The following is a 20,405-nucleotide window of genomic DNA, read 5'->3' on the forward strand; positions in this document are numbered from 1 at the left end:
TAGCAGGTAGCGCCTGCCATCCCAGCAGGCTCCCAGCATCACCCTTCTTGGGATTCCTACGCTTCCTCTCCTTTGGCTTGAAGTGCCACTGACACATGACAACTGAGCAGAAATCAAGCAAGCTGTCTAGCCTGCAATAGCGAGGACCAAGCGTGGGGCAGACAAAAAAAGGCTTGTATGCCATATGCTCATCATCCTTAATACAGGAGACACAGAGACATCTGTGCAGCACGACTATGAGAACCACAGTTTACATAGATAACCAGACCCCAGTAGTATACGTGGTGCTCCTGCATTTAATTGGTTCCCTTAGTTCATTAAACAGCAAGCTGTACATTTCCATCTGCAGCAAGACTAGGAAAAGCAGTTAAGTATTTGTGCAAAATGGCAGCTGATTAGCAAGAAGAGAGTTACAATGTATGTACCTTTCCAAGTGTCTAGTCCATCCCGCTATTCAACAATGCTGAAATGAGATAGTCAAAGTATCTTAGCATGATTACATAACACTGACCACATAGGAGAATAAAAACCGAACAGTATCTAACACTTAAAAAAGAATAGGGGTTCATTAAAAACATCATCAAATAATTCTGAATGTTGGTTTTTTTTTTCTTCTGCTAATATCTGAAACCCTGCTGAGGTTTAGTGAGCAAGACATCTAAAAGGCTGAGCAGCCGATTTGACTGGCAGGTACCTCTGCTCTGCCAGGCACCTCTGCTCTGCCAGGCATACTCATCCTGCTCTCTCCAGGTCTAACAACGGTAAGATAAGTCCAACAGTGACACCTTAATGCTTCTGCATGAAGGAAAACACATGCACAAAACAGAATCCCCCAATTATTTACACAAAGAGTGCAACTGCATCTATTATTACTCAAAACCATTCACACTGCAAGCATACAGAGAGGGGACAAAAATAAATTTAAACAAGCATACCAATATTATTTTATTTCAGTATGGGACAAATCAACTACAAGAAAACATTTTCTCTCTTTCCACACATGAATGTCTATCTGTAAATTATCAATTAACCCACATACTAAATTATTCATTCTATGTGGTATAGACACATTAATGTCAGTCTGCAATTGTAATCAATAGAGGAGACTGAGGGTGGGTTTGTTTTTTATAAATATATACTGATTAGTTTAGCTTCAGACCAAGCCATCTTTATTCAAACTGAGCAGAACTTGACTGCAATTCATGTAATTTAAATCACAAACACAGTATGAAAAATAAAACAACTGCACTCTTGGAAATGATATGAAAGTACTTTAAATCTGTTCTCTCTTCCTACTTGCTTACATACACATTCCAAAAAAAACCAAAACAAACAACAATGGGAAAATATGTGAAAGGAGAGCAAGAATCTGTAATTTACCAGTCAGCAGCTCAGATGATGTCGGAATAATAAAATAAAAAATACCATATCGGTAAAGTGATTGTTATCAATGGTTTATCAGTTTAAACATAACCTCAAAATGTGCACTTTAATAATATTCTTATCAAAGCCACTGCATGGGAAGAGAGACTACATGAGTACAGCTACATTTTTTAATACTGTTCAGTAGGGTCTTTGGCTTGCATTCACACTTTTCATATCCCATCACTACAGGATCATTGCTCGAACAGTGCTATAATCATTATTTGACTGCAAACTAGCTTAAAACCTCTTTTTTTTGTGGACTGGGGGACTACTTTGAAAGAACATTGCATATTATCTTTCCCCTTCCCTTGTAAAAGCTCTAACTAGCAAAACAAGAAACCTGCCAACATCATATCTGATTTTAAGAAATTCGGTATCAAGCTTTGTTAATTTCTGTCCCTGTCGTAACCAGTATGAACAAAGTCCTTGCTCCACCATGGCCAAAGTGGTTGGAACACCTGAGCAAATAGAGCTGGATTTATTTCACTTCATTATCAGCACTATGGGGAGAAGGCCTGAAGAAAAAATGAAATTACTAGGGCAAGTGGTCCCTAATTTGCAGCATTCCTGAGAAGGGTAAGTTACTAGATCAATGTAATGTGAAAGAATAGGAAAGCTGAGCTTACAGAACCCTGCCTCAGTTCTTTTGGCGAAGGGGTGACTGCTAAAGGCAGCCTTGCCTCAGGACTAGTGTGCAGCCACAGTGATTTTATCACAGATTCAGTACAGCAAGTAACTCTTCCATGCAAATGACTATAGCCTAGAGATGTCATGTATTCCTCACAAAAATAAAGCCATTTAATAGAAAAACCAGTAATGATGTAATTTTTGCTAATGCTTAGTTTCTTCAAATGGGAACTATGCCTCAGTTATTTTAAGGTACATGCAAACTTTGAAGATATGTTGTTCCATTACTAAGGTACAAGACACAAACAAGACAGGTCTACTGCCTAATTAACACAAGCAACATACAAAAAACTATACTAATTTTACCTGCTTTGTTGAACTTTCCACAAAAATAATCCTACAGAATTTGAGGAGGACATAATAGTATTTTCCACTAATTTCTACAGCACTGAACTTTTATTTTAATACAAGGAAAACAATGTAATATTAGGAAATCATAACCCAGTCACATGCAAATTCTTCCTGTTCATTTTGAAGTGGAAAGACATGTAAATAAAAGAAAAACATAGCAATAACAGAGGAACAGAACATCACAGATCAGGTATTTCCAACAGAGAAAGCCATTCAGTAGGTATCTGTACAGTCACTAGTACAGTATGGTTAGAATAAAAAAACCCTGTATGTGTTATCAAAACCCAGGTTTGCTTTTAGGTTTAATTTTAAAAGTTGCAAACTAAATCTATTCCATTGATGTCAAAGGTGTTCCTATGGAACAAAACACATCCTGCAGTCCAGATCACTTTACTGCAAAGCTTTTTTTTTCTCTGTTGCAATATCACCACTTGTTGGTTGGAAAAAAAAACAACATCAAAAAAAACCCCCACCAAAATCACAAAACAAAACTGAAGTCTAACATATATTTATATCTGCTTGTTAAAAAAAAAGTACAAGAAAAGCCTTCTATAATGGAGAAGAGAGCAGGAATGGAGGGGGTGGGAAACAAGAACAAGACACAAAAAAACACCTTTTCCAAAGACTGTTCAAGGCAAAAGGACATGTCACGTTAAACAGTAGTCAATAGCTGTATACAACCAGTAAACAAATTCAGCTCTATGAAAAAATAACTACATCACCATTTAGTGGTTGCAATTTAGATTATTCTAGCATGTAATACTTTAATTGTATAAAACAAAGCTGATGTCACAAACACAAAAGAACTTCTTGCAAAGCAAGCACCACAAGTAATTTTTATGCTGCCACTGATGGCTGACAAGTGATGAGCACTTTGTTCAAATTTATATACTTACGCATCTAAGGCAACAGGTGGCTTATAAAAAGAAAACACTAGGAGCTTTTTAACTCTTCATTATCAAAATTTTTGTAATATGTTTTATCATAATGACTAAACAATCTCTACAAATAAAAGCTCAACATACAAACCACCGAGATGAACTACGGCTCAGGGAAAATCATCTATTATTTTGATAAAAGCAAAAAACTGAGGTAAGGCTCTGGATCCCACTGCCTTGAGCTTTGCCTACACTCACAGTGTTTTGTAATTGCACAAAGCACTGAATATTTAAATAGTACCTTGTGATGTATAAATTAAACCAATTTAAGACAATAAATTCTATATTTTCTTGCTGACTGTCTTTCAATATCCATCTCAAATGGTAACTGAACACTGTAGCACAGTTGGAAGGAAATTTTTACTTTCAAGTCTTTAAACCAACTGAAAGGGTGACCTCTTTCAGTTGTTGCTTAATGTAGTTTCAGGCCAAGAGTGGCATTACAGAAGCACTTTTTTTTTTCCTAAATAGTGCACAGTCCAATGAACAGTTTTGTTTTCTTTAAGCACATAAACAGTTATAAAAAAATAATTAAAACATCTGCACTACACAGAATGCAGGATAATACTTCACACTTGCATTAAAGTGCAAAAAGACTTCCAGACAAAATAAAAGACACCACAAACATACAGATAACTCGTATTTTTTATTTTTTTATGAACTTAAGAGTTGCAGTGACTGATTTAATTAAATTTTTAAAAATCCTGGAAGTTGAGAAGGCAAAAATGCAACAAGCACACCAAAACAATCTTTATTGCCTGCCTTGTAATTAAACTATGAAATAACCATCTGCTTATGATTAAAACATATTAGTGTTTGTTGTTCTGGATAGATTAAACGCACATACCAAGATAGTAGACTTTTTCCTCTGCATTGCAATTTTACCATACCATCCCTAACAATTAAAAAACATGACACATCAATATTTTTATCTTGTACACTATATATATACACACACACACCAAATTCTATGGTGATGTTCACTGGAGTAATCTTTCTGCTTTATGACACTCCAGAGCAGTGCAGAGCAGCACAACTCAAGAGTCTCAGACTGCCTATCTTTCATATTCCCTCTGCTTCTTTCCATTTTTTCTCTGAAAGCAAGCAATCCCTCTCAGCTAGTCTACATTCTTGTAGCTATACGTTTTCCCACTTTTGCAACTCTTTCACACTTGACTTCCCATTTCTACTGCTATTTAGTTTTGAGACATCAATTTTCACATCAAATTACCAAAGCCCGGTGCATAAAAATATTCAATAAGCCTCAGGGAACTGTTATCTCCGTACGTACTGAAATGCAAACCTATGCCCAAACATATTTTAAAAGTTTAACTAGTAAAGTTAAAGCAGAAGCTTATCTGCCATCATTGTTATTGGGAGAAAAACTTGTATAACAGGGTGGGAGAGGGGCAGAGAAGAAAAAAGGTAAAAAATAGGAAGGAAGAAGGGGTGCTGTTTGATTTTATAAAGAAAGCCTTTTAAACCAATTTTAACAGACAATAAATTAAGCATGTAATGCTTGAATACTCAGAAAATTAATTCAATGTCCAAGGATAAACACTACGGTTCTGAAGAATCTTGTTGCTCTTGTTATCAATCAACAGATGAAGCCCCACTTTTAACTGCAAAACTCAAACTGAAGTAGCATTTCTGAGGTATTCCACAAGAACAAATGGTTAGGTTGATAATTAATGCCATTTGTTAATTGTCTCCAGGCACTGAGGCTTCAATATGTCATTTGAGGATACAAACCCCTTGGCATCAATATTAAACCAACAGCTTTCAAAGCATCTCCAGCAGCTACTGCAGACATAAATATCCAGCACTTAAACCCAGCACAAGGCTAATTTTGTTCTTCTGCCTGAGACTTCAGGACAAAAATATATCCTGAAATATACTTAAAAATAGCTGGGAGAAATCTGAGAGTAGCAAATGCAAGAGGCACAACTCCCGAACAGAAAAAAAACAACACACCTAGACCATCAGAACTTCTGCTGAGATGCTCTTGATAAATGATTAAGAAATAATCACCTGTAAACCCAAGAAGAAAAACAGAACTTCCTCCTTAGGCAATACAAACATGGGCCTCATCAGGATGGGAGAGAAATTTTGGGAAACATACTGGAAAAATACCAACTATCTTTATTAAAGACTCACCAAAAGTCAGCAGATTTCCACATCAGTACTTTAACATTACAACAACAGCAGAAAGGCACATCTGCAACCAAACCTGCATCTTACTAACATCTCCAGCATACATAACAGTCACCAAACAGTCAGCTTTCCTCAAAGTCCAGTAGAGAATATGGAAGGTTTGAAAGAAAACATCTCTAAGCCTTGCAGACTTGGAAGAAAATAAAAAAGCAAATTTAAAAAAAAAAAAAAAAAAAAAAAAGGCATGCAATTTGCATCATGAGTTTCCTACGGATGCCTTTTTCACAAATTTTTCAATTCACTGTATCAGCTTAATGCTCCCTCATCTAGAACAGCACAACTGTTTGCCGGATTACATGTCAAAACTGATTAGAGAAATGACCTATTTTTTAAAATAACCCAGCAAGAAGAATACAGCTATTTTTAAAAACCGAAAGCTCTTTTACTACATGGTTCTACAATCAGTTCCAACAGCACAGGAGCACAAGTGGCTGGATATAGATGAGAAAGTGTTGGGAGTATGGAGCTGCTTCAGCTGCCAAAGACATACTTATGCAATGCATAAGTCAGGCACAAAGTATGACTTGGGAAGGGGCAGGCACCTATTTTTCTAGAAGTGGCATTTTGGTCATTACGGAAATGAAGATGGCTCCAATAAATAGCCAAAGTTTTTTCTTAGTTTATAAAACAGCCTCACAGACTGAAAAAGGTTGCATCTGAATAGAACTTTTGCTTAGGTGTGACTCTAAAGTAGGTCTTTTGATACTGTATGTTAGAAAGCCAAAAAGTGTATCACCTGTAACTGCCATAAGTGACTTTTAAGCACTTGAAGGACCAGGAGCAAAGAAGTAGTTAGCACTCTATAAACACACCACAAGGATCTCAAACAGATTTGCTTGACACACACAAAAAAAGGAATTACATTCTAACTCTTACAATTATATATCTTAACTAAGCTAGGAACCTTGTTTAGTTTGTGTAGGATAAGTAATTAAAGACAGAGTAAAAAACCCAGAGCCAGCTTCCCCCTGTTTTCATTTGCAATATCTACTCCACTGTGCAGTACACAGCAGTATCACATATGGACCACCACAGAAATAGCAATACAAGAAATTCAGAGAGATTTTAATTCAAGCATTTGTGTATTCAAAATAATCTGTAAGCATAAAGCTTAATATAAATGTGAATACAATGAACGTATGTCCAATGATGTGCACACATTGGTTTTAGGAATATGAATTGAACACAAGCCCGTGACACGGCAAAGTTGGGTTTTTTTAATAAAATAAGCCAGCACAAGAGAGCACTCATTTGGTATTGACACTCACATACCTGCTTGTCATATTCAACTCTGGAGTAATATGGGACAGTGATGAAGAGCCTTGTGAGCACCAACAGTTAAACTGCTACTGCTGTTCCCAAAACCCACACAGGTCCATGCCCTCAGCTATGTTAGGGAACATGGCCATCTATGCATAAATTAAACAGAGAAGTGACTCTAAGAGCCTAATTTAAAGTTTTTATTGAAACTCTGCATTTAAAAAAAAGCTGCAACAAAACCCTAACTCCTTGCCTCTTCTGAGAAATGCAATTTTGAGAAAGCATCTTTCTGCAAAAGAATCTCTAATATTCTCAAGCCTACAGGCACTCACTCACCTTTCTAATGCAATCACTGCAGCTAATTAAAATTATGCTGACAAACTTAACTTTTTCTGCTCCCAAATCCTTGCAAGTAATCGTTTTTACCTTTTCTGAGGTGGCCTTCCTTCAACCAAAGGAAAGCAAGCTTTCACATTACATATTACAACCAGAAGAAAAAACAATTTTTCAAGCTTTCAAGAAAGTCCATGGAACAGCAAAGAAGAAATTACTTACATAGTATTAAACTCTCACTGTCTTAAAGCCAGGATATCCTACCCCTTCAGTAAAGACACCCACTCAGACAGGCAAGCATCTTAAAAAAATAGTCACCTGAACATTCTCCAGCACTATCACATATTGATTATTTCTTTACAGAGAAAACTTTAAGTCTCATCTGTATTGCCCAAACAGCAATTATACACTGCCATAGGACACACCAAACTGTAATAAAAGTAGTTGTAGGTCAAATAATAGCAATGACTCAGTAAACTTAACCTGCCTGCTCTTTATTCTCAGAGGAGGGTGGGTTTACTGGTCAAGTACTTTATGATTCACAGTAGAGTATATTAGAAATTTTCTATGTATTCTTTAGAATTGAGAGATTGCCCTTGTAGCTCAGTAGGTAGCTCTCCTGTTTCTGGCCTACGAGGTCATAGCTTTAAGTCCCTGCTGAGGAAACTTAACAAGTTCCATCTATAAATAGAATGGCACTAGATGCTGCTACTCTAGCAAGGGTGGTGGCCTTTAGACAAGAAATTTTTATGTTTTCATCTGTTCTGGTAAGAAAAAGAAACTGGATGTAGAGAGACACAGAATATTAGGCTGAAGATGAATGACAAAGTGGCCTCCAAAATCCATTGTAACTTCAATTAGCATGCGACAATTCTAGCATTGGCAAACTACACTAAAGGCTAGAGAAGAATGCAAGAACAATAATTTTCCTTCTCAATAAGCACAAATAATTAACAAAAATTACAGACTTTACAATATATGAGACCCAAAAAAACCCCTCTGAGGTACTGTACAATCAAAATTCAGCTGTGACATCAAGAGATAATTTTGTAAAAGAAGAACCCTACCTTTTTTCTTTTTTAACAGGTGGCAATTACCATTAGTAATATAAACCAAAAAATAACTATATTCAAAAACTTGAGCCAAAATATGCTGAAGACAAAATTTTCTAAGAGACCTATATTTATATCATTTCAAGATGAATTTTGACACATTATAAAGATGAAAAACTAGGTTTGGATATTAGAAGTGAAACAGTCGAGCTACAGATGCATAAACAGAGCCACTACAATTCCCAATGCACAGAACACACATGCTGAAGGGATGAGATGTGACTCACTTTTTTCACTGAAATGCTAGTGCAGTGAAGTGTAGCTAAGTGATATCATCATATGCCTCCTTTCTGTAGCAAGCAGCTTCCAGGAGCAGCAATCAGAAGGTATGATTTCTTCTTAAATAACATGGGGAAAAAATTCATCCTGCCTCAAGTATATAAAAGCTACAGGATGATTAGAATCTTTATGTAGAAAATAAACACATTTTATAGAAAGTAAAAAATGTGATCAGAATAGACGATGCATCTTATCCAGTTAATTAACTCTATTATCACCACTTTGATTGTTAGGGGCAAATCAAACCACTGGCAGTTCCAAATAACCCTTAAGATGTTAAAAAAACCAAAGCCTAGTCAACTTGATTTTAAATGCTGAGCAAAAATCAGTACAAATATTGTCAAACTCAGTGTTTATCTCAAAAGGAATAAACTACATTCTACTCATGTAATTCATATCTATCCAATTTTTAAATTATGGCAAATTGGTTTAGAAGTTACCTAAAACCCTGAAGGAGGCAGAACCAGAAGGTGTACTAAACAGTTCCAGGTAAAACTGGAATAAAAGCAATTAAAGCTTTTAGGAAACAATTAACATCAGTCACACCAGCCACTTCTGTAAGACTGCAGGAGATGTTGTTGCTTAATGGTTCTTTCACTCTTGCCACAAAGAACAAAGTTTCACATATTGTCGGTTACCGAACCGATATCATGCCCCTAAAAGGCAGCTACAGCTCCTCTGGTGTGGAGTCAGAGCAATTCCTGGCAGAGGAGCAAAGCAGGAGCTTCCCACCCCTACCTGCCTGCACTCCCACAGCATCATTTCACCACAGGCGGCTCAAACGTTCCTCTACAGGACTGGAACACCAGACAATGGCATGCAGGTGAGCTCTCAAGTTCTTCCACAAAGGCCAGTGTTGCCTACCCTACTTCAAATATTGGCCGTGGGACTCAAATTGTTTTGGATTTTTTTTATTAAAAAGGAGCACTTGATACCAAAGTACTTTTACAGACAAATTTCCTTCCAATTTCTGTAACTTTGAAGGGAAAGACTGGACTTCATTAAAGAAACTAAAAATACGAGAAAAACGTGGAACAAATTTTGTAGAAATCTAGGACTGCAGGACATCAGTGGGAAGAGAAACTCAAAAACACTAAGAGCTCTGGCTGTTTAACATCCAGTATATTCAAAAATCAACAGACTGTAGCAGGGATCTACCATTTTCTTAAATAAAGCATTATTTAATAGTAATTTGTAAATTTACACTTGTACAAGGTTGCCATTTTTAATCTACCATACAAAGAAAGTCATCTTCTACAAGTACTTCTGACTGATCTGCCATATAGCTGAAAGGTGGTTAAAGCCATGCAACTTGGGAAGAAACACTATCACAATCTTCAAACAGCCTGCCCTCTGCCACCATGAAAACATTGCTGCCTCAGTTAAAACAGTAATACAACTGAAAAATGGAAAACAGAACCATCAGAAATGTTTCAAATTAAACAGTGAAACTTGGAAGATGAACAAAGCTGTAACTACTTTACTGGATGTGTCAGGTTACTATGATACTAACGCTATAGATGCCGCTATCCAGGACAAAAAAGTTCTAAAACTAAATTCCCCATTCACTCAGCCAATAAGTAAGCAAGTAATCTATTTGAGGTTTTCATAGATGGATTCAGCCAAAAATAAAATACACCCCTACCTCTAAGAAACCTCTGAAAGAATTTATTAATATTTTTAGTATATTGAAATCAAATGCTTATTTTAAATATCAGTAATTCATTTTCAGTTTGTGTTCTTTAACAGAAAAAAAATCTATAGGAAGTATCAAAACCCACTAATGCATTACTGTATTCTATATAAGAAAACCTATTCACTTTGTTTGCCGAGTTAAGACAAACTACTTCACACTGTTCCTAATCAGGTACAAAAATACAGCGGTGCTCAACACAAACTTACATCTCCTTTTACTTGTCCTATTACCCTCCCATGTGCTGGTCTCACACATTGCTGCTAATTTGGATATATTAAAAGATACCTTAGACATAAAAACAGTGTTTGAATTGGTTTAATGAACTCTGCGTCTGGCAGGGAAAGTAACAATGTATCCAGGATACAAAACTTTGAAGGCTGAAAATCTGTAACCATTTCAAGGTGGGAATACTTTACTTCTTTAAATGAAGCAAGGAAAGTAGAGAAGGAGCCAGACAGAAATAAATCTCATTTCTCCTCAGCTTTATGTCATGCAAGAAACAGTCTAGGCAAACACCAGAACTTCCACAGTTCCAACAAAAATATAATTATAGTTGCTTTGAGAGTACTACGGCTGTGCTCTGTGGTGGATAAACTGATAGGCAACTGCCTTCTTCAGAAACCATCTCATTACACAGAGGTAATAACAGTTTTGTTAATGGCAGCTAAAAAACTACAAACAGAACTTTTGTTTTAAAGCAAATACAGTTCAAGAACTCACCAATTATTAAAAAAAACCTATTATCAAAACCTTTAGTCTAGGACTATAACATACTTTCAGTGATATTCCAGGACTATAACATACTTTCAGTGATATTACACAAGTTTGGCTCAACTACTCAACTAAAGCTCTCCATTCCCAGCTAGCCACTTGCTTCCCCTATCATTATTTTCATTAATAAAATTTGAGTGAGACCTCGAGCTGCTTTTTGCAAAAATACCAACCAAACCAAGCTATGTCTAAGCCTACCAGCCTTCCCTCAATATACACAGGCATGCAGACCTTGAAGTCTACAACACAAACCCCACAATAACCTGCCTTCTGACTTTCCGTCTGGCATCCAGAAAGAACTATTTTGGGGTTATGCTTCACATGCTAGCCATTAATATGGGAAGCAATAATGCATACTACAGCAGCATAAAGACAGGGAGCAACAGTGCTCAAAGGTGAAAATTTGTTCCAGATTAACTCAAAGCCTTAGTGAAAACAAATGCTGAATTTTTCATGTTTTTCAAAACATGGTCCCTAAATCACTTCCTAAGTACATTTTATCATTCTCCTCTTCATCTTCAGCAACACCTCTTTTCCAGCTTGCTAGCATGCAAGCCTCACCATCCAGACCACTGCCTCTTCTTTAGCAACCCATCTGGGTTTCTTTTAACTCAGCTTCCACATGACTGCAGAGATTCAGTGCCTACCCACCAGCCTGAAAACTGAGGGATGGTCTCAGGGCACTGGTTCCTGAAGAGACACAGTCCACTAAGAACTTGGACAAAACCCTGGTCAAGGGCAACAAAGAAGCTTCATCCTCTCATGATATGAAAAGTTTAAGGATTTACCAAAACAGTTTAGGTAGTTTCTGTAGTCTGACAGAAAGCGTGCAAACTCCAGGTATGCCACAAACTCATAAAAAGGGATTTTTAGCTTGGAAATAATTTTGACAGGTGAGAGAGTATAAAAACATTGCAGCTAAATAGGCTAATACATCTTTATAATGTAAGCTGGCATAGTATGTTGAAAACTTCAGCGAGTTGTAGGTTGTTGTGTGACCAACAGATTATTTTATTTAAAAAAAATAAGAGGGCTATTACTAGCTTTTAGTGCCAAATCTTCATTTTTATAATACTGTGGGAAGAGGAAAGTAGAACTAATATGCACTTTGCAGGGGGAAAAAAAGATAGTTTTACATCTCTCAACCACAAAAATTTCCATTAGCTTTTTATTATTATTATCCCTAAGTAATACTTTGAAAGATCTTTGTGTTTATTGGGCAATAAACACACAGAATTTCTACTTCAGCTCATCACTAGCTTGAGTTCTAGCTAAAACATCTACAAAGAGCAGCATGAGAGGTAGAGTCGAGATTTTAAAGAGTGCTATTTAAAAAGTGATTCCATTATCTTTTTTGCTTCAAAGAAGAAAAACATTACATTTCAGAATCCTTGAAAGAAACTGAAACATATAACAAGTAAATGTAAGACTGGACTAGAAGAAATACATGTTAATAGAAACTAAGTATCCAAATGTTTTAAAAACTCACAATAGTCTCTTTCAATTCCCAAAGAAAAATACAATTTATGTTGACTCTTGTAATAGCTATCTGAAACAAATGTTTAGGATTATTCAACATATAGATTAAAATGCATCTTCTCCACTATTATATCAATCTTTCCCTAACAAGCATTTATGATACAAGTATCAAAACAGAGCAAGTATAAAGAGTTTATCACTTGTTCTCAACTGACACCAGGCAAAACTGTAATTACAGTTCCAGGATAGCAATAAATTTAGGAAAATTGATCTCCCCTTTTTTTCTAGCAATGCTGTAGCAATGGTTCTTGCATAGTTACAAATATTGAAAATATACTGATGTACCAGTACAGCCTTCACATATCAAACTAGTTTCTACAACGATGCACAACTTCAAAAGACTTAAAAGTCTTACTCTACAAGTAAGGATCTGACCTTGCCTTTTCAAAAGGCTGTAGTTTAAATATTAACTGCTTAGCAACAACCAATAGCTCACAGTTTTCTGTTCTACAGAAAGTACACATCAAGCAACTTTAACAGAAAATAGTAGTAGTATGTAAGGCCAAATTTTCAAAGGAGAATGTTACACACACAGTTATAGATGGCTTCCAGGTACCAGAAGATCTTAAAAAAAGGCCAATGTTCCCAAAAGCATGTCCTGTTTTTTCAACAGAGTAAGCCTAGGACTGTAATACCTTTTCCACAGTTTGTCTCACTTGATTGAAAACTCTGCACCAAATTAGTGCCTGGGTATTCTTGATGCATAATAAATTCATCTAACTGAGGTAGCATACTTACCTGTTTGCTACAGGTGCAGAGGCACACCAGCTCACTGCTCTGCATAAATATGCTTCAAAAACCAAGCCCATGGGAACAAGTTCTAAGCACCTAAATCAGTACTACGAAATAGTAATACTCCATGCCTTTGGGTGATGTTTTGAAACCACACTGCCAACAAAAAACATTTTGCTCCCATTACCAAATAAAAATAATTGCTATCTTTTATTTACTTTGTTCTACTGTTCAATTACTCGCTGTATAATAATGGCCAACTACAAGACAGCAACAAAGGTGTCCAGTTTCCTCAAATCTGCACAAATATTATGAAGCTCAATCTTTTCTGAACAGAAGTCTTTTTCAACACTCAATGTGTACTGCAAACCAGTACAGAAAGCATACATTTTCAACAAGCCTTTATATGCTAAGTTTGTAAGGTTAATATGAATCTGAAGGTCAGTTCTATATTGTGGTAAGAGATGATGAAAGAAACAAACCCCTTAGTCTAATTCAGAAATTTTCAGAATTTACAGAGATGGGGCAGAGGATCTGTTCAAGACAATAACAGTCTTACAGAAATTGGGAAAAGGAAATAAGTGAGGTTTGTATTGTGAGGAATAAAATCCCAGAGTCTGCTGCTAACTCCAGATTTTCATCTTCTACTTCCATTTCAGCCTTTTATCAGCACATTCGATTCCTCCTCCTTTACAAAACTGAACAAATCCACTGCCATGCACCACAACAAACCATTACTGCAGATTTCCAAAAACCCAATTTCAGCACAATGCCAATGAAGAACGGATGACAACTTTCTTGGTTGGCAAAACCCAAAACCTGACGACTTTGAATTGAATAGTAAAAGTTACAATTTTAGTGGATATTTGTTCCACAATTAGAGTACAACAATGCTGTCTTTTAGCTACAGACAGAATATATAAATAAGTTTACATACGCATCAGATGAAAGATCCCATCGCAGGCATTAATATGAGACAAAAAGGAATTTCCTAAGCCTTGGCCAGTGTGGGCTCCTTTCACAAGGCCTGCAATATCCACCACATTCAGAAAGGCTGGAATTTTGCTGAAATATAAAAATTAAAAGTTCCATTACTGAAGGGTATTAGCCAAAGCTTTTGGTACAGAAATAAATTCAGAACATGAAAACACAACATTCCTCTTTTTGAGAACAAGTTATATATGACAGTAGCTTTCTTCCCTATTTAACATGCAATGTACAAAATACAAGCTTCGCCACTTCGCATGTAAAACATCAAGCATTCTTAAAATTCTCTGTCATTATTCATGTGAAATCAAGTAAACTAGGTTTTAAGTGTAGACTCATACTGAAAACTATACAAATCATCAGCCAGGCCTGGAACACTGAGGCAAAAAGTCAGTTGTCTGCTATGAGTAATTTTAATAGTACCAAAGGAACAAAACACATAAAGAGTCATTGCACTCTGCTATTGCACACCTCTTAATGTTACCATTTAGTTCAGTAAGTTAAGCAACTTTCTCAGAAGACAAGGGCATTTTTTTAATACAGTGCAGATTAAAACTAGAAAACGAGTTAAGACTAAGCTGGCATCATAAGGTAAATGGAGAGAAAAGCTTTTAGAGCTATGGGAAATGCACATGGCAATGTATAAACTGTAGGCCTTTTATCCCCTGCAGATTCTCACATTGCTTAAAAATGAGCAAACTTAAACGGCCTTAATCTTTCCAGATACATTCTAAACCAGATTATGTCTCAAAAAAATAGTTGAGTCAAGGAAAAAAAACACAACTAAAACTTTGTGATAAGGTCTTGATTAAAAGCACCTTCATATGGTCTATGCAGATAACAGCACCATCATAAACAATGGCAGAAACAATCACATTGAAATCCTGCAAATGCCTCACTTGCAAAAGAACAGAACCTGCAGACCATTGTCACCAAGATCTCCAGCTTGATGGCTTAAAGATAAATAACTGCAACACTACTTACATTCCAGATACTTTAAATTACCACCATTATACTTCAGTTATATTTCAACGTAAGTATTTCTGGGAGTGTGAAGCCAAAGATCTTACCCTGGTTTTGTTCTCCAGTCATCCCCTAACACTTCCCAAGAAACATTAACTTCACAATACAAGATCTGGACAAATAGATTTTTCTTTAACATGTATCACTAAATCTGCCAGGTGTAATAAGTTAGGAAGTTATGACATGTTTCATGTAATTAATACCTTTGTGATGTGCTTAGAAACAAGCATGAATAGAACACAAAACCCACAAAGGTGAGTTTAAAAAAATATGCAAGAAAGTATTTATAATAGCATGAGATATCTAAACTCAGGTACACAATTTGTTGACTTTAACCTTCACTAGGCCCATGAAAAGAAGGGCTCACCCTCAGGAAGACAGATGTTGCGTACTGCAGCTTAATGCTGATGAATGCAGTAGAAAGAACATTAATATAATTACAACTTGACACAAACTTTCAAAGTGTCACAATTTGGTCCCACTATTTTACTTTTTTTTTAGCAAAGTTTTTTTTTACCTACCAGTACACAGACTCAAATGGAAACAGCAAATCTTTAACACACTTCCAAGAGTCATGCACAACTGAAGACAGAAATCAATAAATCTATTAATACATTAAGGTGGTAACTCCTTTTGCCTGACAGAACGGCAGAGCTAACACACGTCTCAGAGAAAACAGCAGCAACTTCCCAGTAAGAATTGTTTTAATTCCTTGCTTTTTGACACATATCTAAGTCAAGAGCAAGACAGAAAAATGCCATTATTTAAAGCACTTCTCTACTGTAATTTTAAACTGTGTTTTAAGGTAAACAAAGGTGGTGCTAGAAATGTTCCCCTTCTCTGTTCCCCTCTCAACATTCTGGTAGGATTAACTTCCTGGCCAGTCATCAGAAGAATTCACACTTTCACTACAAAGATGCCACGTTACAGCAAGAGAGATACCTTCATATGCAGATGAACCACTATCTCCAGAATCAACCTCATTTGCTAGACAATGGAAAGAAAACCCCCACACATTTATTTTACAATGGCCTAATACGAGCAAGAGACCTTTGAAGACAAGTATCCAAGTTTCTAGGATGTTTTTTCTCCTTCACCTTGGGTATCACAAAGGTAACATAACAAGCAAAATAAAACTATCCCCATTTTTAGAAGTCCCTTTTATAAGCCTAGATCTGTATTTCATTGTAAGAAGATGTATACAGAGAAAGCAGAAAAAGGCACAAACTAGTCACACCTGCCTGTGCTCTGAAGGACTAAGAGTAGGTATTATCAAACTAAATAACCAGAAAACACTGCAAAGAATGGGAGGAAAGTACTGTGTACCTCAAGTATCTCTTAGCTCTTTTAAATGTAGTAAATTCAGAAGATTTAACTGGATTGTTCTTTTTCTGCCTCTGCTCCAAACAGATTAATTTCCATTTCTTAAGATTCGTTAGTCAGCATTAGCATAACATCACTGAGCCTCCAATGTTCATCAGGAACAGGTGGCACCCACTGATCCTTTGTACAAATCAGTGCAATACCAATCTACCATAAAGCATGTCACAGGAATTTATAATATGAAACAAATCAACAAATTCAGAAGCATCTCTATATTTTAAGTATAGGTATCATCCTTGAACAAAGACTCACTCAGTATACAGCAGCAGTCATTTTGTGTTAGCACACTTCACTGTATTATCTAGCTACTGTGCAACAAAGAGCACAAGACTCACTGCTCTGAAGAAAGCACAGGTTTGTAGTCCAGTGGACAGAGTATTTATTCAGGAATAAGAGACTTACGCATCCATAGGGTTACACATTTTGCAGGAAAGGAAGCCTGTTTCTCACCAACTTTGTTTCAAACTTCCATCCAAAACAGTTATTTAAGCAAGAGGACTTTCTTTACCTGACCTGTTTGTTCAGTAGAGCAGTACTGAACAGTACAGTGCAACCAGTTACCTTTTGTCTTTTAAAATGCACACACATATGGTATCTACAATTTGTTGTGCCTTTTTTTTTTTTTTTTACAAACTTTGAGGGGAAAAGGCACACATTTATTTCTTGAGTTTCCACAAGCAGTTGTTTAGTTGAAAAACCTCACAGGCAGCATATACCTGCAACTTTGACTTAGATTGAAACCAAAATGCTTTTTCTCTTCCTGGGTTTTTATTCTTCTAGGTGTCCACAATCTTTCTTCTACAATGAAAACAATACCCAGATAATTTCTCTGCAGCATTCACTACATTTTACTGAAATCTTGCCACCAGGAGACCCTGAAAAGCCATGACAGCTCCAACTAAGTTCAAAATGCAGCAATTTCCCAGTAAGCCTGGTTGATAATTCTCGTAACACACGCCATTTTTATTCTTTAATAGTTCAAGAAATTTCTCCCAACTCTAACTCTACCTGACCATAGGTCCCACATACCAAGAAAGACAGATTCTTCAGCATAAGGATAAAAATGTCCATCTCCCCATATCAGTAAAGCCAAATCTGCTACTCATGTCCCAGTTCCAGCACAAGCTCTTCTGCCTTTAAAAGCTGTTACCTGACATCTGTTGGAAAAGGAAACTCTTCCTCCCTCTCAAAATTTCGTATAACTTAAGTAGGAGTTATCCGCTAAGAGTTCACAAATGACCTGAAGTAAAAGTATCAACACAGAAGAAGAACACGTATATTGCGACCAATTCTTAGAAAGCCATTCAAATCTTAATCTGTCCTCACTGGTATTTTTGGCTCATTGCCAAACAGAACAGTTCAGTCCCTCCTACTTCCAGGAGACTGTACTCCCTATTACAGCTTCTGCATTCAATCTTGGGAGCAGTTTTGACCAATGTAAGAAAAATACCTCACAGAGTAAAGGAATCTGGTTCTGAGGAACTGCAGATAAACCCTGATCATTTCTATGCAAGAACAATATAATTAATAGCATGTTATCCATGGTACTAACCAACAAGACTTGAACCAGAACTGAAAAATCTGCTAATTAAGTTTCACTTACATTAATTATAGAAAGGCAAAAGATTCAATGTGCATTAAGACACACACTCAGTGTCCTGAGTATATCAAATGTCTGCATTCTTGAACTCATCAGTAAGTTACCACGCCAGCAAATTACAGCTAATTAAATTTTTACTTCTCTTACCAGGCAGTCAAGTCACCACCACCTTTCATGCACTGCTGACAGATTATTCATTTGCATCCCAGCCAAGCTGATTTACACAAGCTCAGAACTAACTGAAGAGCAGGCAACTCAGTAACATCAAAGTAAAAAGCATATTAACAACATTCTATACTTGCCAATTTTTTGCTTGCTTTCTGTAAAAAAAATGGGATTCCCTTACAGATGCTGATATGCCAGAATTACATTCAACTAAGTTATTTGTGTTTCACTCTGGAACTACAGGTCGTCTTCATTCCCATAAACGCTCTTTTCAAACATAGAGTAAGTTCTACACAACGTCAATAAAAAAGTTCTACTGCTGATCTGGATTCTAAGTAGTACTTTCCACCATCTGATTACATGATTTTGATTTCAAAACTTTATGAAGTATTTGAGTATGCTATCCTACAATACACTCAAGAGGACTTCTATTTCATATTACACAGGGCTTTCATGACCTAGACAACAAAGCAAGTTATTCAGATTTGGTTCAGTAACCTTCACTGGAGCATTAGGATCTGAATGCACAAATTTTAACAATCTACAATGCAACAGAACAAACCAAAGTAACGTGCCAACCAAAAAGGCAGAGAACCTGAAGTACACTGAACAGTGCTAGAGCTGAAAAGAGGTAGTTGGACTTTACATAGTATGCTAGCGCAAGATAACCAGGATTGCTTTAAAATTTGTTTGAAAAAGACACCCTAAATAGATTAAAAACAGTCCAACAGAAATGTTTGTGGCTGCAATAAGCACTGTGTTTTGTGAGTATCTATGTGCAAAGCAATGCACTTGCTTACAGGTGCAAACAAACAAAGCATTAAATGAATACTGTTACCTTGAGAAAGGATGAAAGAAACTATTTACATTTTACTCATTCCTTCTTACACTTTCATTTTATTTTCAGAGGAGGAAGCAGAAACATTGACTTTAAAATAACTTTTTTAATTAATATTTTCACACAGGTTGATTACTATCAGCCAATAGAGTCAGTTTTAGCTACTTACAGTTAAAACATAGCTTAGACTTACATGGCTTCTACATTATTATTTCTTTTAGTTAACCATATAGTTTAAAGTAAAGAAAGTCAGAATACAAATAATTGCAGCAAGAAGATTATTTAGGGCACAAAATTAAAAAAGCAGAAATAGCAGCTTCCTCCACCCCCTCACTCAAAACAATTTTGAGACTTGAATCAAGTATGTCTCCACTGAGACACATCTCCTGGTCAGGCACAGTGTGCTACAGCTGTGGTAGTAGGCAGGACCGTACTGGCTAAGCCTGGTGGGTACATCTACTCAAGAGGCTTTCAAGATATTTGTGATTTATGACAAATCACTTTTCCAGATGCCATCAGTCTGACATACTTGAACTAAAAATATATATTTCTAGGCTTAAGGTGATTAATGAAATTTAGAACAAAAAATGCACGAGAATAGCTTTATTAGAGTTTTATTAAGATTAAAATTTCTTTAGATGTGCTATATACAGTCCTTTTCTTGCGTAAGAAACCCATCACTTCTAAACACAAAATGTCCCATTAAAATATCAACTGCAGTTAATAGATAAACTGTTTCTGGCTTCCAAGTCACAGTTTTCAAGGAAGGAGCTACCCGCTGAGATGAAAAATTATCTCTTTCCCATTTTAGAATTAGCAGATCTCATCCTCTGCTACCTGTTTAAGATTCACAGATTAGAGGGGGAAAAAATTACACCTTTCTGCTTTAGTTCCTGCTGAAGTGAATCAGTCCAAGAAAATACTTGCTTTCCAATTACTAAACTGGAACTAATTCAATCATTAGTCTGTCAAACCTTGCCTGTGTTGGAGGAACAGGGGCAGGAGGACAACAAAACAAACAGCCAACAGTTTTTCCTTTCTGAAAAAGGTAAGTGTTGGCCCAATGCAACAA

The 20,405-nt window shown here is 36.3% G+C and overlaps 1 protein-coding gene across 2 annotated transcripts in view; it reads right to left on the bottom strand.

The window, feature by feature from the left end:
• Positions 1–20,405, bottom strand: part of OLA1 (Obg like ATPase 1) — a 95,594-nt gene that overhangs the window by 70,575 nt on the left and 4,614 nt on the right. Inside the window, exon 4 of one of the 2 annotated variants that reach the window (XM_051623401.1) lies at positions 14,275–14,402. The exons of the other annotated variant lie outside the window; for it this stretch is intronic. Within the exon in view, the coding sequence (XP_051479361.1) occupies positions 14,275–14,402 (128 nt within the window). The remainder of the gene's footprint in view (positions 1–14,274; positions 14,403–20,405) is intronic. 2 annotated transcript variants of the gene reach the window in all.

This window comes from Apus apus, chromosome 6 (genome assembly GCF_020740795.1).
Source record: "Apus apus isolate bApuApu2 chromosome 6, bApuApu2.pri.cur, whole genome shotgun sequence".
Taxonomy (NCBI): domain Eukaryota; kingdom Metazoa; phylum Chordata; class Aves; order Apodiformes; family Apodidae; genus Apus; species Apus apus.